Source organism: Urocampus carinirostris, chromosome 11 (genome assembly GCF_059441175.1).
Source record: "Urocampus carinirostris isolate Australia breed hairy pipefish chromosome 11, RoL_Ucar_1.0, whole genome shotgun sequence".
Lineage (NCBI taxonomy): Eukaryota > Metazoa > Chordata > Actinopteri > Syngnathiformes > Syngnathidae > Urocampus > Urocampus carinirostris.
In genome coordinates, this window is record NC_142359.1 from 11955964 (window position 1) to 11975784 (window position 19821).

General features: G+C 41.4%; 2 protein-coding genes across 3 annotated transcripts in view; both read left to right on the forward strand.

Moving 5' to 3' along the window:
• kirrel1a (kirre like nephrin family adhesion molecule 1a) overlaps positions 1–7924 on the forward strand; it is a 61250-nt gene extending 53326 nt beyond the window's left edge. Inside the window, exons 14-15 of one of the 2 annotated variants that reach the window (XM_088347695.1) lie at positions 510–623; positions 5846–7924. In XM_088347695.1, coding sequence (XP_088203821.1) covers positions 510–623; positions 5846–6550 — 819 coding nt within the window. In that variant the 3' untranslated portion in view covers positions 6551–7924. The remainder of the gene's footprint in view (positions 1–509; positions 624–5845) is intronic. The other variant, XM_088347696.1, reaches the window with a different exon arrangement.
• A 1554-nt stretch (positions 7925–9478) lies between these two features.
• Positions 9479–19744, forward strand: ndufs2 (NADH:ubiquinone oxidoreductase core subunit S2). The gene is made up of 14 exons (XM_088346735.1): positions 9479–9611; positions 10227–10330; positions 10404–10594; positions 10663–10783; positions 10857–10969; positions 11040–11114; positions 12311–12388; positions 12461–12546; positions 14634–14753; positions 14824–14953; positions 15031–15126; positions 17451–17534; positions 17703–17760; positions 19636–19744. The coding sequence occupies exons 1-14, from the start codon at positions 9502–9504 to the stop codon at positions 19671–19673; spliced, it is 1404 nt and encodes a 467-aa protein (XP_088202861.1). The 5' UTR covers positions 9479–9501; the 3' UTR covers positions 19674–19744.
• The last annotated feature ends 77 nt before the right edge of the window (positions 19745–19821 follow it).

Sequence of the window (19821 nt, forward strand, 5' to 3'; positions counted from 1 at the left end):
TAAGAGTGTTTTTAGATAGGAAAATGCCAAGCCAGAAAGGACGCGGCAACTTAGCGGCTCAGATCAAATCCTTTATCTAGTATCTGAGGGGCCCAATCTAACAATACCCCTGTTTGAATGGCCTTGAGGGTCCGTCAAATAAACTTAAGCTTTCTATTTAAAGTTTTAAAAATTGGACCAAAAACCACAACAGCAGTCCGTCCTTAAGAATCTAGCGCGGCACTATTAGGGTGAGAGAGGGAGCGAGAAAGAAGCCCAACCCAAACATAATGATTGACATTTTAGGCCCGACTGGGCCCGAAATTCAGGTCAACTCGGACTCAGGCTTGGGCTCAGGATCTTACCTCTGGGTGAGAGGGTGCATGGGTATGTTTGTGACCACGCTTCCCTGTGAGTTCTCCTTTATTAACACCTTTCATTGCATTCTCTTCTTTTGTGTGGTATTTGCTTGCATCCTTCCCTCATTCCTGACCTCCTTTTTGGTTTGGTTCTCCTCTTTGACGGTTTAGTTTCTCCCTTCTGTGTCCTTCTCTCCCTCCAATCAGCCCTTTAAGGACGACATCGAGCTCAAGTCGGAGCTCCGCAGCGACACCCTGGACACTCGCCAGGAGTACGACCTGAAGGTGAGCAGCCGAGGGAGGAGAGTTGTGTATTTTTAGGCTACGTTGGGCGTGTTACTGAAAAACAGTTACTTCATTCAAAAAGTAATTCTCTTACCCCCCAGGTTACTGACAAACAAAAGTAGCATGTTACTCTGAAAGTAACTATCTAGTTACAAATTACTGTATACATCCGCATTCAAGCCAAACCCAAAAACTGCTTTAAAAACTTCACATAATAGAAAGAAATCGAATAAAACGAGTACAGTACGAGTATATTTCTTCGCTTGTGCTATTTTGAGAGCTTGAAAATGAACATTTAGCCGAGACACTCCATTTTGTTTCTGGGCTTGAAACGACTTGAATATTTTTCTTCCATACTCTCCATGAAGGGTGTAGTGCGAAAAACTTTTTACATAAAAGACCAATATTCAGCTCACTTTTACCATGATTTATGTGCCAATGATTGGCCTGAAATTGTTGTTCTTCTGTAAGCCACAATCCCTTCACCGCGTGCTGCCTACCATTTGCTACTGGTGACCCACAACCGAATAGGCCCAAATAAACTGACCCCCTGATTTAAGTATTTGTTTTACTAGTTGTAAATACGGAACAGATGGTGGGGAGAAAATCTCCATATGGAGAAATTATGCATCCTTGTATTCTGTGCTTGATGCGGCGCCATTGTAACTGTATTCATAAGTACACATAAACAAGCCAACCCTGTCTTGATGACTGATTTGGATCACCTGTGCCTGCTCGTTTGGCGCCAGCCGCTGCGGGCTACCTGATTGGTTCCCTGTCCTTTTTAAGCCCAGTCCTTTCACTCGCCTGTTGTCAGTCCGTCAGCGAACCTCGGTTTCTACAAGGCAAGCATTTTGACTCTGACTCCCGTCAGTCCCGCTTTTTCCATCCGTTTTTCCACCCGTCCTTTCCTGATCTCCCCGTTTGTCTCCGGCTACGGCCTGTTTTTGACCCCGACCACGTTTGCTCTCCCGTCCCAGGTTACGACCCGTTTTTTTATCCCGACCAGGTTTTTGCTCTCCTGACCTGTTTTTTCCGTCCTTGACACCGCCATGTCCCGCTCCGGAAAATCCTCTTCCGTATTCGGATCACAATCCGATTGTGTGAGCGGCTTGCTTCCCGCGTCCAGCAAGCACCGGATCGCGAGCGCTGCCCTTCCTCTTTCTATCAATAAACTTGTGGTTAACGCTACGCATTTGGGTCCTGATTCGGTTCTGGTCGTGACAAACCCTTCTTTGAAGTTGCTGGAGCATTGAGGATTGCATGTTACATGGTAAACGAAGGAGGAATAATTAGCAATAAGAGGACCTTGTAATTTATGTTTTGCTTTTAATAAATAGCAAAGTAACACACAATGCCGTAACAGGAATCGAGTTACAAAATGTTATTAATACCATGTTACAGTACTCGTTATCGAGTAATTGCGTTCCTTTGTTACACTATTATTATTGCCGTGGGAGGTCATAAATGGACTTCATTTTTACAGAGCTGTCGGAAAATTGCCTCCCGCACTTGCCAAGCCTTCGGTCAGAGATTGAGTCAGATCATTTTAAAGTAACGCGGAGGCGAGGCCAGCCTGGGAGGTGTTTAGATGAATCTTGCCCCCACCCTCAAATCCTCTTTGCTGCCTGAAGTACCACATCGCTGATACAATGGCCGAGTGAGGCAACTGGTTATGTGAGAGATGACGGGATGGAGGATTTGTGTCACGATTATTCAGTCTTCATGCACTCTCATTGTTGGTGAGATTGCATACTGATTCATGCACTTGAACCAGAGCGAGGCTATGAGCCAGGGGTGGTTCTAGGACCAGAGTTTTGGGGGTAGGTAGTGAAGCCCCAGGCCAGGGAAGATAAATTATAATGCTTTGGATATTTTGGTGAGGGAAATTGCAATCTCTCTTTTAATCAGGTTTTAAAACGCATCCTGAAGTAAAATTCGATATAATGTATAGTATCTTTATTCTTTGGATTTTCACTCATTATGGGTCGCGTTTTTTTAGAGATGGGGATGGATTTAAGGTCCTAGTGTATTTACTTAAATTTATTTTGTCTACTTAATTTCTTATATCAAGAGTTGGCAACCCTACTGAGGATACAGCAGATAATGGGTATACTGTAGGTATCTATATTCATTGGAAAACAAACGTAAAGAATGTTTGTCCTTATACAGACGCCATATAATTTTCCATTATCAAACACTTTTGAAAAAGTGCCCTAGGGATCCAATAGGGAGCACCAAAAAGCCGCATTCGGCCCCAGAGCCTGTTGTTGCTGACCCCCGACATATATGTTACTCAAGTTTTTATAATTTATTCATATATTTAATTATTTGCTGACCTGCACATATTAATGGTCAAATATGTCTTATTTGATTTCACCAGAATTTATTACCATGGTTTTCAAATGGACGGTGGAATAGTGGTTAGCGCTTGTGCGGCACAGTTCTGAGGTCATGAGTTCGAACCTCCTGTGTGGAGTTTGCATGTTCTCCCAGTGCTTGTGTGGGTTTCCTCCGGGCACCCCGGTTTCCTCCCACATTCCAAAAACATGCATTTCAGGTTAATTGGCCAGTTCAAATTGTCCCTAGGTGTGAATGAGCGAGTGAATAGTTGTCTGTCTCTGTGTGCCCTGCGATTGGCTGGCAACCAGTTCAGGATGTCCCCTGCCCACTGCCTGAAGATAGCTGGCTCCAACACTCCCTACTGAGGATAAGTGGTGCAGATAATGGATGGACTGTTTTCAAGTGCAAAATATGTTTTCTAAAATATGGAAATTATTATTTCATATTCTACCTCACAGTAATTCTGTCAGGAAATAGTTATCAACTGTGCATCCACATGTAGATTATGCAATTATTAGAAAGTGAAATAGTCCAATTGTGAGTAGGAAAAAAAACAACCTAAAAATAGAACAATGTATACATGAACCAATAATAAGATCATGTCGATGTCAGTATAAAGTTCCTAATCAACCACTATTTTAGCACTAGCACTAATAGGACAAAAACATTTCAGTAAACACACAAATGTTGAAGGAGACACGTATTAAAGACATAACAAACATGCATTCATCTTTCAAACTGATTATCCTCACGAGGGTTGAGGGGGTGGGGGTCATCCCAGCTGACATTAGGCAGGGAACACCCAGTATTCGTTGCCAGACAATCACAGGCGGCACAGAGACAGACAATTATTCATCCACATGCTCATTCCTAGGAACAATTTGGAGTCACCAATCAACCTGTCATGCATGTTTTTGTATGTGGAAGGAAACAGTAGTGTCTGGAGAAAACCCACATGGGCAAAGGGGAAACATGCAAATCCCGCACAAGGAGGCGGGTAGCTGAATCAAACTTGGGACCTCAAAACTAAAAAGTCTGCCACCATTACAAACACTGACATAGTAATTATTTTTGAACTGTCCTAGAAGAAAGAAATCTGTCATTGGGTGCCAGTTAGCCCTGAGGACACCATTAGTGGCCTCTATATCGGTTCTAAAATTAGCTTACCATTGCTGGGATACTGTGACTTGCTATAAAGCAGTGGTTTTCTACTGGTCTGACTTCAGGAACCACCATCCCACCCTTATTAAAGCCGAGGACAAAATCTGGGAGAAAAATCCACTTCTCAAATGTATTGAATGAAAAGTTCTCATCTCATCACATTAGCTGCACCGCTTATCCTCAGTAGGGTCGCGGGAGTGCTGGAGCCCATCCCAGCAATCATCGGGCAGTGGGCAGGGGACCCCCTGAATTGGTTGCCAGCCAATCGCAGGGCACACAGGGACAGACAACTCACTCGCTTTTTCACACCTAGGGACAATTTGGACCGGCCAATTCACCTGAAATGCATGTTTTGGAATGTGGGAGGAAACCGGAGTGCCCGGAAGAAACCCACGCAAGCACGGGGAGATCATACAAACTCCGCACAGGAAGTCTGGAGCTGGATTTGAACCCCACGCAGGAGGTTCCAATGACATGAACTGTGCCGCACATGCGCTAACCACTGCGCCGCCGTGCCCATCAGAAAAATCAAAATCACTTAAAGTTATAATATTCCTTTTGTGTGTATTATTTAGTGACTCCTAGTGGTGAGAAAGAAAGCTTCATTCTTTAAGAAATAAAACAATATTCAAAAATATATGTACATAAAATCATGCATCTTTTTAAATTATCGTAGATTTAGAAATTTGAATTGTATGATTTACATGGCAATAGCCTCATCATTATTTTCGGTCATCTTGCTGCTACGGGGACCTGGGGGAAAAAGAGAACACGCTTGCGAAAAGCAAATCTCCGTCGTTCGTATTCTTCCTTGTGCTTTTTAACTATGACGATTATTAAATCCGTATCTCATTTATTGTCTGCTGTAGCTGTTTTCGCCATGCTCAACGCATGTAAACGAACTTTATTAGTCATTTTCAGTGGTGTGAAAAGCGGGTTTCACCATGCGTTTGCAAGGCATTATTGCCATCTACTGTTGAAGCAGTGTAATTGACCCTTAGTTTGTTTTTATTTTCTCAGCATTCACTTTGCCAATGAAAACAGGTCTGTGACCCACTTTGGGTCCTAACCTACCAGTTGAGAAAAACTGCTATAAAGGATAACAATTATCTGTACATTATTGTCTTTCCATCTAACTATTGAATTATGAATCCATCCATCCTGCTGTAAAATATTGAATGAAAAACATTGTGGGTTTTTTTTCACCTAAATAATTGTCAAAGGTAATATTGCTGTTGTGTTTTTAAGACCATGAAAAAAAATTGCCCTCATATACAGGTAATTTAAAAAAAATGTATATTCTTTGAATATTACTTATTGTAATGAATACAGTATTTCCCTGTAATAAGTCACACGCAGATCATTTTTATATAAAGACAAAACAAAATAATAATCTGCCAGAAACTGTTACCCAAGATATGCTTCACTATTACCGACTTGGTGTACGCCATGTCTCATAGGGGTGTCTATACTGAACATGTGTTAAATCGTTCACATATTCCACATGTTCTTGAATTTCTCATTCCGATTTCGATGAATAAATCTCATGATCTTCAACATTAGTTTATAATTTAATTGTTGTTAATCATGTACTTTCTGTGTTATTTACATGTCAAATGATATCACATTTTTGAAACTCCATGTTTTATACAGTCAGAAATGAATAGCTGAAATTTGTTCATTACACTCAAGAACAGTTTCAATCTGTGTTTTTTAAGGATCCCACCAATGGTTACTACAACGTACGAGCTTCCACGCTGGACGAGGGCCGTCCTGCCTCTCGCTCCACCATGCACTACTCCGACTACCGTTCCCCCACCGGCACGCCGGGCGGAGCAGCGTCCAGTAGCGGCGGAAGCAGCGCGGGAGGATCAGGTGCCACAGCCAGCGGCGGGGGCCCCGGCCCTCCGGGCCCACTCACCTCCCCGGGCCGGCCCCAGGCCTGCTACGACCCCCGTCCCCCGTCCAGACTCTCCCACATCAGCTACGCCCAGTTCAACACCTTCACCCGCGGGGGCCAAAGCCAGCAGGGCCCTAATAACCCCGCCCCCTCCGCCGCCGACTTCCCGGCCGACTGCGGCCTGCTGGACTCCACATCCACGCTGCCCTACGACAACTACGGCTACCCGTCGCACTACCAGGCCTACCGGATGGGCTTTGCGCCTTCCAGCTTGGCCCCTCTCGAAGCCGGCCCCTCGTACGAAATGTACGGGGTGGGGTCGGGGGTGGCCGGTCCCGGCGTGGGCGTGGCTCCCGGAGTGGGCGTGGCTCCCGGAGTGGGCGTGGCTCCCGGAGGTGCCGCGCCCTCGGGTTCGGACGGTGGACTGGGGAAGTATGGCAGCTCAACCCGCTTTTCCTACACGTCACAACACTCCGACTATTCCCACAACCGACACACACAGAGGATGCAGACTCACGTGTGAAACCACCTCGCACCACGAGGAGTGTCTTAGACATAGCACTGCAGCTAAAACCAACACACATATATACACGCACACAACGACACGCCCCAGAGAAAAGGTACGGCACAGTTATAAAGCGGAGAGGAACCCGATAAACGGCCGACGCGCTTGGGAACAGGATCCCGGAGTGAGCGAGTCACAATCAACACGAGGACGACAAGGAACAGAAGATGGGGGTCGGTTCAGCCGTCTCGAGCTTGATGCGGTCCGTTGATTGGCTGAGAGAATCACTTGCCAAGAAAAGAGAACCGGGCAGGGTTATAAACCCAGCCGACTGCCATTTTTTTCCTCATCAAGTTCCGAGAAACGGTTTTTCGTAGATTGCTCATCATCCTTTTGCACTGCATCAACAGTATTATTGCTTGGACGTCTCTCATCTATACCTGTTTTTAATTTGCACACCTGACTAGAGCTTTGTATTCTATTTTTTAACATCGCCAGAATTATTTTTGTCAATGTCAAACATGAAATGAAGAGTGCATACAGACCAAAAGTTGAAGAGTAAAGGGGTCGTGCCATCCAAAAGGGGATACCGGTGTATAAAAAGAAACCTAGTGCCAAGTGTTCATATTGTCCTTCACCCATGTACAGTAGATGCAGTAGAAGCTGTTGCTTTATAAAGCTGGTGAGGGACCTCGCATCAGACTTTTTCCCCAGCTTGGGCCTTTTTCCATTACCCACCCGAGCTCTAAAATAAAAGAACCAACGCAGACGGTGAGAAAAACAAGACGTGGGGGATTAGAACTGAGTGGCCTTATCAGAACATCATCGTCTGACTGCCGAAAGGACCGGAAAGAGAATGTGTACGTATACACTCTATGAAGGCTGTCTCCATTATTGACAAGTAGTTTTGAGTGCGTATGCCCGAGTGTACGTGTGCGTTTGTGTGTATGAAACAGACAAGTCAAGACGGAGAGTGTGCACATTTTGGAGCGTGAGTATACATCAATTTGTACAGCGTCTTTGCATAGCTGGTGTGATTGGATCCATGTATTCTTCAAACGTGCCGCGTCAGACTCGCGCGTGCGTGGGACTGTTGTATGCATGTCCGTATGTATACAATACGCGTGTATGTGTGTTTCAATATACGTCTGTATCATTTCTCTCACGATCTAGTACTTTTATACCTCTGGTAGGACTGTATCCTGTATTATTGTGTCTTTGAATTTAGAAAACAACGTTTATGTTATTGTACTGTTCCGTAGCAGGGAGAGAAAAGAACCTGTTTAAAATATGTTATCAAGCTTTTTTTTTATTATTTCTCTACCTTCAATATTTTTTAAAAATGTATGTAATTATTTTTCCACAGTATTACTTAAATAAAAGCACTGTTTTTTTTAATAATATGTGTTTTGTGTTTCTTTTTATTTAAGTTTTGTCTACCTGTCAACCTGAGACAATTACTCCCCTTAGTAAGGATGTCAATTCCCATTATTAGGCAATAATAAACCTTAAAAACACAAAGCAGCACTTATTTACTCGCAGCAATGTGTAAACAAGTTTATTTTTTTGACCAAATACACAACACAATCTTTTTCTCATGACCTTTCTTAGTTATTTCCCAACTTGCAGTAAATGTAGTGTCACTTATTTTACATAGCAGTGCGGGATTTTGCAGACTTCATCAGTTTTACAGGTGTTTTTTGTCTAGACCAGAACAGAAACAGGACCCAATTGCGTTACATTTCTCACAAGTTTTATTGAATTAAAAAGGAAGGGCTGCGCCCACGATCCGGTGTTCGCTGGACGCGGAAAGAAAGTCGCTCTTGTAGTCGGTTTGTGATCCGAACATGGAAGTGGATCTTCCGTAGCGAGCAATGGCGGTGTCAGGGACGGAAAAACTGGTCGGTAGCCGGGACCAGGAGAGCAAGGTGTGGTCGGGGTCGGAAACGAGTCGTAAGCCAGAACGGGAGAGGTGGAGAGGGGTCAGGATGAAAACAGGTCATAGCCGGAGACAAGACAGGAGTAAAAACGGGACAGGTGGGTGTCAAGGTCGAAAAAAGCTTGCCTAGTATACGTTGAGGTTCGCAGACGGACTGACGACAGGGGATTGACAGGACTGGGTTCGAATAGTGGCCGGGAGCCATTAAGAACCCACGGCGGTCGGCACCAAATAAGCGGGAACAGGTGGGTCATATCAGTAATCATGACAGTTTTACTCCTCAACACAAACTGTCAGAATTTAGTTTAATTTGCAACATAGATGTCAGGGTATCAGTTACTATTGTCTTCCTATACTCTATTTACTTTACCCACATGGCTGAAAAATCTGACCATCGACTTGAGAGTAAGGAAGGCAGACCAGAACTTTGTTAATCTATTTTATCAATGTAAATGCACAAACAATAAATGCTTGATCTGAGAAAAGACTGTACGGTTCATGAATCCATTAACCGCCAGAGTCGTCGGGTCACGACTTCCTGGCGGCGTCCATCCCTTTCCAGGCTGGATTTTTTGAAGTAAGGGGTTTGCTCCCTAACATCAAAAAAATTGTGGTTCCCATTGATACCACTGCCAGGAGAAACCTCCTGATCTGAGTAAAATACAGAACCTTCATCATCTGGTCGCCGTTGTTGTCCGTGTAAAGGCCATCCCTGTCTTCAGGGATTAACTGGACCACAACATTGACTGAAAGCAGTGTGTGACAATACTGATTACAAAACGCAATCCACAAAGAAAACGTTTTTTCCAACAGTTATCTGAACATTGTGTTTCCTGATCAAGTACAACATGCAGGGGAGAAACAAGTTGACAGGAATAAATTGGTCAATTATTTTAATAATTTATTGCGATTCTGTAGAGTAATACATACTTTGACCAGTTAGTGGCAATAACGTATTGAAATTCGTCCCTTTTAACCAGCGAAGAAGACCATTCTATGACGTCATTTGTTGGCTGGCTTGCCAACGAAGATGGCGGCCACGATGTTGAGGTCGCTTACAAAACTGGGACGTCCTTCAACAAAAATCATCTTAAACCCGATAAACATTGGGGGTCCCTGCTGTGCTGTTTTCCAAACCAGGTAAGCGAGCGCAAGGTTTATGTTTTTGATTGGATTATTTTTTGTTTTTCTTATTATTTGAGTTTGCCTGCAGAACTGGTAGGACGTTCAAATGCTAATGATCACAGAATAATTCTAAACAGTTTACAGCATTTGACTTCCAAACCCCAACTAAATAATTGTTTTAATGTAGCATTCGAATCCAAAGGCACGCTAGTGGCTTGAATAGAAAATGAATACATTTTGTAGTTGATCTGTATTGTTTACATACCTGTCAACCTCAGCCAATCGCTCCCCTTACTAATGATTGCAATTCATTCTACTTAGTGATAGTCAACATTTTCAAACAACGGCGTTATATATTTACTCGCAGCATGGCAGGCTATGTCGAATACTGCGACATTATAAGCAATCGACGATGACATTGTCGTCTGCTAACAATAACCGAAAAGGTCCAGATTAGAGCCGAAATTGATAAAACACATGATTTCCCGTACAAAAACGCTTATATGCATTCACAAGTTGCAATCATACAAGACTCATAAAATACTAGGAAAAGTATAGTTGACTGTTAAGGTAGAAAATTGATGCGTTTTCTCAATACTGATAAAAGGCCACGGCTATTTTGGTTAATAGGAATAAGCAATGGCAGCCAGATGTGGAGTGGACTGAGCAATTTGCCGGTGCAGTGATGTACCCGACTGCTGCTAACGAGAACTGGAAACATCCTCCATGGAATGGTAATATTTTCCATCCCTGAAACATTTCCCTTTCCCCTGCTCATGTTTTCAATGTTTCCATTTGTTTGGCCAGACAAAGATCCCCCGGCTGTGAAGGACGTGTCCAACCTGACCATTAACTTTGGTCCGCAGCATCCCGCCGCTCATGGGGTGCTGCGTCTGGTGCTGGAGCTGAGCGGTGAGTCTGTTAAGAAATGTGACCCTCACATTGGCCTGCTTCACCGTGGCACGGAGAAACTCATCGAGTACAAGACGTACCTGCAGGTATGGTTCAGAGAATTTCAAATGTGGTGATGCCAGCAAAATCATGAGTGTTTATCATCTTATTGCAGGCACTGCCCTATTTTGACCGCTTGGACTATGTTTCCATGATGTGCAATGAGGAAGCCTACTCTTTGGCTGTGGAAAGGCTGCTCAACATCAGGGCGCCTCCCCGTGCTGAGTGGATCAGAGGTAACCAAAAACATGAGTGGCCCTTTGCCCTCAATGCAGAATTTAATTCACTTAATGTTTTCCAAATTCAAAGTCCTCTTTGGAGAATTGACCCGCATCCTGAACCACATTATGGCTATCACCACTCACGCTCTTGACATTGGCGCCATGACACCCTTCTTTTGGTTGTTTGAGGAGAGAGAGAAGGTGACGGCCTAAAACAAACTTAAATTTGACACAATGACACGCTGGACATGGAAACCTTTTTTGCTTTTAGATGTTTGAGTTCTACGAGCGAGTGTCTGGAGCCAGAATGCACGCCGCCTACGTCCGACCTGGCGGTGTTCATCAGGTGACCAAAGCTGAATTTTTAAAATTTTTTTCCTGGACCACACTAAATGTTTTTCCCTTCCCCTTCATTTAAAAATATCTAGTGCCTATTTCACTATTAGCACCTTAAATAAAACCAAATATCCATAGATAACACCATATAAACATTAGAAATGGAGACATGGTACCATTAAAAAGCATAATTAAATAATGTTAAAGTGCAATTATGTCCGACTGTAATCATTGGATATACTAATGTGATAAACGTTTGTTATATAACTGGCAGCTGCGTGGTTAGCGTGCAGGCCCACGGTGCAGAGGTCCAGGGTTCAATCCAAGCTGCCACATCATCCCCGTGCGGAGTTTGCATGTTCTCCCGTCCCTGCGTGGGTTTCCTCCGAGCACTCCGGTTTCCTCCAACATTCCATGCGTGTCAGGTTAATTGGCCGGTCCAAATCAGAGTTCAAAAGTCTTACAGTCTGCCATGTTGGCCATGTATGTAAAATTGGGTATTTGTGCATGTTTAGTCCCTGAAAAAAAATCTATCCTCGCAGAGACTATTCTGATGTTGTCCTTATGAGTCAGTTGTTATATAATGGAAGGGCAAGTTCTCCTTAAATGCCATATGATGTTTACATTTCTTTGGCCCCTTTATTCATATTTCCCCAGTTTTAATCCCTTGAAAGTTGAGATTCTGTTTGCTTGTCTTGGTTGAACTGAATTGTTTTTTCTTTTTTGTAAAACACCAAAAATATGTTCGCTTTAACTGCATTAAAATGTGATAAAACAATGGAACAAAAAATTGCGATTGACTACTAAAAATTTTAATTGATTGCCTTTTTATAATTGTGTTGGGTTATGAATTTGCACCACTTACCGTTGTTAGCGGGTTAATTTTGACCTGGGGTCTAACTCGGTCTTGACCACCAAAAAGAAAGGAGTATTGTTCAATCAATACAACATCCTCACAAACATATGCATCCATAACCATATATTCCCATTATAATTTGATTTCTATGACCCCTGAGACACATCTGTTATTACATTTTATGACTTTGAATGGGTCACTGTAGACTAACACACCATAAGAGCAGAATAGGTATGGAATTTGTGGTTCTCCATGTTTAACCTTATTTGTGGACACTTTAAGTAATCTCAATGTGAAAAGCAAATTTGGCTCCTGAGTGGCAATAGCTCAACTGTTCCACCTCTTCCCAGGATCTTCCCTTGGGTTTGATGGACGACATCTACGAGTGGTGCAAGAACTTCTCCATTCGCATCGACGAAGTGGAAGAGGTGCGGTTCTGGAAAACGATTCATCAAACGCAGTTGACAAAAACTCTGAGCTTAGGCGTCCTCTTTTTACAGATGTTGACTAACAACCGCATCTGGAAGAATCGAACTGTGGACATCGGTGTGATGACCGCAGAGGAGGCCCTCAACTATGGCTTCAGGTTAGAGCAGAAATCCCTCCTCCCTTACTTTCGTTCACTGCTATATCAAGTTCATATTTAGTGTAGACGTGAATTAAGGCTGCAACTAACAACTATTTTAATAGTCGACTAGTCATCGACTTTTGGAACAATTAATCAAATAATCGGAAAATTATTAATTTTGTCTAAAGTTTGGAATGAAGTTGATTTATTCTGAAAATGAAACAAGAGAAAATGGGTACAATGAAAAATACATCTTTTGAACATAAAGCAGATTCGTACAAAAGTCAATTATAAATTTAAAACCAACTAGGTGCAGTGCACGATCAGTAAAGACAAATCCTTAAAAAGACCTTTATTTTACAGGGACATGCAGATAAATACAGTGAAGAAAATAAGTATTTGAACAACCTGCTATTTTGCTCTTTCTCCCACTTAGAAATCACGGAGGGGTCTGAACTTTTCATCGTAGGTGCATGTCCACTGCAAGAGATTAACTATAAAGAAAAATGCAGAAATCACAATGCATTATTTTTTTAACAATTTATTTGTGTGGTAGAGCTGCAAATAAGTATTTGAACACATGTGTATCATCTAGAATTCTGACCCTGAAAGACCTGTTAGTCCGCCCAATAGAAGTCCACCTGCACTCCATGTATCTTCCTGAATCAGTTGCACCTTTTTGAGGTCGTAAGCTGCATAAAGACACCTGTTTGCATATGACAATTTGGATGATATACTGGAGTCACGGGAGAAGGCTTTGTGGTCAGATGAGACCAAAATTGAACTTTTTGGTCATAAATCCACTAAGTGTGTTTGTAGGAAGAAGAATGAAGAGTACAATCTGAAAAACACCATCCCTAATCTGAAGTAGGGGGGTGGGAGCATGATGCATTGGTGGTGTTTTTCTGCACATGGGACAGGACGAGTGCACTGCATTAAAGAGAGGATGACTGGGGCCGTGAATTGTGAGATTTTGGGGAATAACATTCTTCCCTCAGTCAGCATTGGAGATGGGTCGTGGCTGGATCTTCCATCATGACAACGACCCGAAGCACGCAGCTTGGAATACCAAGGAGTGGCTCTGTAAGAAGCATATCAAGGTTCTCGCATGGCCGAGCCAGTCTCCAGACGTGAACCCAATCGAAAATCTTTGGAGGGAACTTAAACTCCGTCTTTCTCAGCCACAGCCCAGAAACCTGATTGATCTACTGTAGAGAAGATATGGGTGGAGGAGTGGGCCAAGATTCCTCCTGCAAGTGTGTGCAAAACTGGAGAAAGACTACAGGAAATGTTTCACTTGTGAAATAGCAAACAAAGGCTACTGTACCAAACATTAATTTTCTCAGCTGTTCAAATACTTATTTGCAGCTATATCACACAAATAAATCATTTAAAAAAATCATGCATTGTGATTTCTGGATTTTTCTTTATAGTTAATCTCTTGCAGTGGACATGCACCTACGATGAAAAGTTCAGACCCCTCCGTGATTTCTAAGTGGGAAAAATAGCAAAACAGCAGTTCAAATACTTGTTTTTTTCACTGTATGATCAAATAAAGTAAACCTTTGTATCCCTGTAAACCAGGAACAGGCTCATTAGCAGCAGTTAGAACAGTAAATAAAACAAATACGATGTGCATTTTGTGATGGACTGCATGCATTTAATTTCTAATACATTTGTCAGGCACAGTCTTGGCATAACGCTCAAGCTCTCTCTTATACCAAAATATAATTTAAAATGTACAATGCATGTCATCGAAACCTATTACCTCCAAACTTCGTTTTGTTCAACTGTCCGACTGTGGCCTTCAAATGATCGTGTGTCACCAAGCTACTGCCATGATTTGCAAGGTCTGCTTTGCAAACTTTGCAAGTCGTCTTCTTTTTGCGCTTATTCAGGCTAAAATGTTCCCAAATTTGAGAAGCTTTTGTACGTGTACTTGATGTTGGCGCCGTCATTTCTGTATTTTGCACTATTGCGCATGAGCAAATCTCACCAGGTACTACATTCATGTGGAGATACCTCACTCACTTGAAAAAAAGGGTGTTTAGTGACAATAGTCTACAATGGAATGGGTTAGTAATGCAGTTTTCATAATTCCCCAGTGGCGTGATGCTGAGAGGTTCGGGCATCAAATGGGACCTGCGCAAGTCACAGCCGTACGACAAGTACGATGAAGTGGAGTTTGACGTCCCGATCGGAAGCAATGGGGACTGCTATGACCGGTGCGTGAACAACGGGGCGGTCCACTTCACCCTGCCACGCTCCACTGCTCACCACTTTTTTCCCGCGCAGTTATCTTTGTCGTGTGGAGGAGATGAGGCAGTCGCTGCGGATTATGCTCCAGGCCCTTAACAAGATGCCAGAAGGAGAGATCAAGGTAGATGACGCCAAGGTGGCTCCGCCCAAGAGGTCTGAGATGAAGGTGAGCATAAGACAGAGAACAGTGGGGGAGAACCAAATAATACTGATTTTTAATAATGATTTTTTTTTTTCTGCTAGATGTCCATGGAATCCTTAATCCATCACTTTAAATTGTACACCGAAGGCTACCAGGTCCCACCAGGGGCCACATACACTGCAGTGGAAGCACCCAAGGTACGGACATTGCGGCGAGTTTGCATGTTTTCTCCGCTTGCAGACATGTACTGTAATTTACAGACTGCAAGGACTACTTAAAAAACAAATAATGGCCAGATATTTGCAGGTGGGCCTTATAATACTTGACGGTTGTAAAATATGATAGATAAAATCTAAAATGCATAATGAAAATGGAATGATACTAATAAGTTTATAGTTCCGTAGACACTCAAAATAAGGAGAGAAGACATCAATAGATTTTGATTGCAAGGAGAACAGAAGACTACACAAAAAAATGTCACAATGCCAAATTCCTAATCTGTTTTAAAAGCCCTCCCTCAAGCTCTTTCTTTTTGTTAAATGTCCTAACTCACAATAAGCAGATCTGCTCCAAAGGGTGTAGTTTTCAAAGAACAGCAACATTTTTGGGCAACAGTGACAATGATGTAAACATTACATAACAGTCAGAATAACAAACTGGAATCCGATGCAATTTCCTTTGCTGGTGTCCAATAGTATAAACAGAATAAACCTATACAGTAACCATTTATGAATGACTCTATTCTAGTGGTGAAACAAGATTTTATAAGGATAACCTATGTTCTATAAAATAAGTTTCCACTATGTTCTGATTTTGGTTTGAGTGCCATCATATTGGTTTCAATTCCACTTTCTTTATAATCCGGTGTGCCTTATGGTCCAGAAAATACAATACATGAAAATGCTCCATTTTGATTAAAACCAGTTGAGGGAAATCTGATTTTATACTTTTTGACCCCTTTTCTCAAAATAATAAACATAGATTTTATTCACATTTAAAAATCCCAGTCAGAAATTGTATCATTCCTTATTTATTCATTTTTATCAAAAAAGAAATGCAATATTTACTATAAATCTCACATTTATAGACAAAAACTGACACAACATAATGTGTTACAGGACCGTCACAAAAATGAGAATATTGTGATAAAGATCTTTGTTTTCTGTAATGCAATTTAAAAAATATATATATTATACAATCCGGATGAATTGAAGATCATATGAAATGATTTTATTATTGCTGACTATGGTTTATAACCTATTATTATAATATTGTAATATTTTCAGAGGGGATATATGAGCTCTCGCCATAATTTGCATTATTCAAACAATAAAAGATAATAAGAGAGCTGACATAATGTCTGTCATCTTGCTGCTACAGGCACCCAAAAACTTTAAAAAGGCTGGGCAAAGAAAAAGAGTAAATTGGTGCGTTTTGGTCACTTTGAGTCTCCGCAGTGTGGATCTTTCCTTGTGTTGTTTAGCACTTGTTTTTGGTTAGACTACATCTAGTTGTCAAATAATAAACCCTTTAATTATGTTAATTAAAACATTTCACTACTGCCTTTACATAATGTGATATGGAATGGTTTTACATCAATCATTCCAAGGAATTCTTGATTTCACATACATATATATTTATGTTTAATTATATTTGATCGTACAGAATGATACAATTTAGAATTGACTCATGTTACTAACTCATTTAGCGCCATAGCGTATAAATAGGTTTTTCAGAACCATTGTCCCGGAGCGCCAAAACCTAAAAATAGGATCCTTCTTTTTCATTTTTGTTGTTTGTTGTTGTTTTTTTTCAAACTATTCAAAGGGTTTGGCGCAGCTCATCAGTAAGTATCAAGCCTCTGGGAATGAGTTCACAATGGAAAATCACTATTAGATGGTGGGAGTGGCTTTGATCACCTCTCTGTCCACGCATGTAGGGACTTCCCTCTTTTGCTTTCAGAGATTGAGAGCGTGTAGGGGGCGCCGTAAGGCGAGAGGGGCGTAGTGAAGCAGTGTGATCAGAGTGGAGAATATATGGATAAGTACAGAGACTTTAAGCTAAGTCCCTAGGTCATTGTTGGCAGAGAGGGATGACGTTTTGTGCACGTCCGCAGGAATGCGATCGCCATGGTGACTGAAATCGTGTCCTCACGTCACCGGAAACCTTGGGCGCTGATAGGTTCTTGCAAAGTTCGCGTATCATTAATGCATAAGTTTAGTTTTCTTGCAATAAAAGGTTATTTTGCAAACAAAGTGCCCTTGTGTTTCTAGAAAGCATTGTTTGAAAATAACAAATGCAAAAATTGAAAGTTTTGCTTGAAATGCATCCTCTTACAAAAAGCATTTTTCTCAATTTTCCTAAAAACAAGTACGTGGCAAAACGTCTGGCACTGAATGAGTTAATATCCATTCATTTCCCTTCGAGTAGCAAACTAGCCAAGATACAAAAAGTTGAGCAGCGGTAATAATTGATGATGCAAGATGCTCACTCCTGTTTGTTCTTCTGCGTTTTGCTCCAGGGAGAATTTGGCATCTACCTGGTGTCGGATGGTTCCAGCAGACCCTACCGCTGCAAGATCAAAGCACCCGGATTCGCCCACCTGGTACGCGTTTTGAGAGCGTCCTTGTCCTTGAGGCGCTTTCCACTTTGTAAAAAGTACCGACTGGGCTGTTTTTATTTATACGCTCTGCGCTTCCTTCCTGCATTGTTTGAATCGAGTTCTTTAAAGTTGCTTATCAGGCGATAACGCGAGTTGTCTTCACTTTTCTAGGCCGGGCTTGACAAAATGGCCAAAGGACACATGCTAGCTGATGTCGTAGCTATAATTGGTAAGTACAGGATCAATAGCAAATATATTGTCAGTTCATTTGGTACCTACCATATTTATTTGTGTATAACGCGCATTTTTTACCCTAAATAAGAAAAGCTTGGGTGCATGTTACACATGAGGTTTTACCGATTGATCAGTGAACGATATCGCTGACCTTAATCACGAAACATTGGAATTGAACCCGGGTCGTAGCGGTGAGAACGCTAAATCCTCACCAATGCATTGCCTGTGATATAGATGACAGACAAAAAGGCATTAGGTTTCATGTCATTATCACATTATCTTTAATCGCGGTACCAGAGACGATTTTTAATTTGCTTGTGCATTTCACATTTGATAATGAAAATTTAACTTACAAAGCTTGAATAATACAATAAAATTTGTTATTTACAAGCTTAGAATAGAATAATAGAATTGAATTAATCGCATAAATTCTGCTTAAAATGCTTAGAACAAAATGAAATTTATTGTCATTTTAACGTGTGAAATGCACAACGAAATTAACATTCGTCTCTGGTACCGTGACTAAAAATAATCTGATAATGAGATAAACGTACTGCCTTCTCTCACATCATCGATACCACTGGTAGTATAGTGGTTAGGATTTGGCGCCCACTAATGACAGACAAAAAGGCATTATGTTTCATGTCATTATCACATTATTTTTAATCGCTGTACCAGAGACGAATTTATATTTGCTAGTGCATTTCACATTTAATAATGACGATCAATTTAACTTACAAGGCTTGAATAATGCAATATAATTTGTTATTTAAATTCCATTCACAAGCTTAGAATAAAATAAAATAATTGAATTTATTGTATAAATTCCGCTTACAATGCAGTAGCCTAGATGGTAAGGCGCCCGCTTTGAGACTGGGAGGTTCGGGTTCGCGCCCCGGCCGAGTCATTCCTAAGACTTAAAAGTGGTCGGCGGCGCCCTCTCTTGGCTGCGGCTGCATCGGGTCAGATGCAATCGACATTTCGTTCTGTGTACATTGTTACACAGAATGACAATACAAGGAAATTATTATTATTATTATTATTAGAATGGAATAGAATGTATTGTCATTGTAACGTGTGAAATGCACAACGAAATTAACATTCGTCTCTTGTACTGTGACTAAAAATAATGTGATAGTGAGATAAACTTACTGCCTTTTCTTATGTCAGCTATACCACTGGTAGTATAGTATAGAGACAAAGTTCCTTTGGCTTGGGAAGCTTATGCTCCTGTCTTTGGGTCGTATGGGTTAGGAGTTCTGTGCACCTGTTTGATAACAGATAGGGAGCCCACCAGTGGCCTCCAAATTGTAGAGCAAAGTTCCTTTGGCTTAGGAAGCTTATGCTCTTGACCTTGAAGGTGCTCGCTCCAGAAAACAACTCTAAAATGCAAGTGCAAGATTTTTGAGTAAATATAAATGTGTAAAAGTATAGAATATAGTATAAAAGACACACTTAGACCATAATTTCCCTTACACTACTATATATAACCAATATATTATGAATTTATGTATGACTTATTTTCTATTATATAACTTGAAGAAACTTTCTTTTTTACAATACAAAATACTTATCCTGACAGTCTTTTATCTCATTTTTCTCCTTTTAAGTCTTTATTCCAGTGTTTCTTTCTAGAGTGCCATGTCTAATCTCATTGCAAACAATTTTCAATGACAATCCCAACTATTCTATTCTACAGGTTAACAGGGAATAATTTTTAGTTTGCTTCTGATCCATCGACAAAACAATTGAAATACTTTTTTTAAAAAATCAATTGGTTGTTGTAGCCAAGAGATGTCATCAAATTGATTGTCTTCCGTATTCCCGCTGCTACTGTTTCAAATTTGTTTCTCTTTTTCCTTTTCGACAGGCACACAGGACATCGTATTCGGGGAGGTGGACCGCTAAGCACGACACTGCTCATCCGATACTCTGTGATGTATTATGCCGAATAAATATTTTATGGTCCAAAGTGAAAAGTGTGTTATTCGTTGTGTCAATGTGGAGGAAAACCAAAATGTTTTTACTGTGTTGCGGTTTGGTCTTCAAAAGGAGG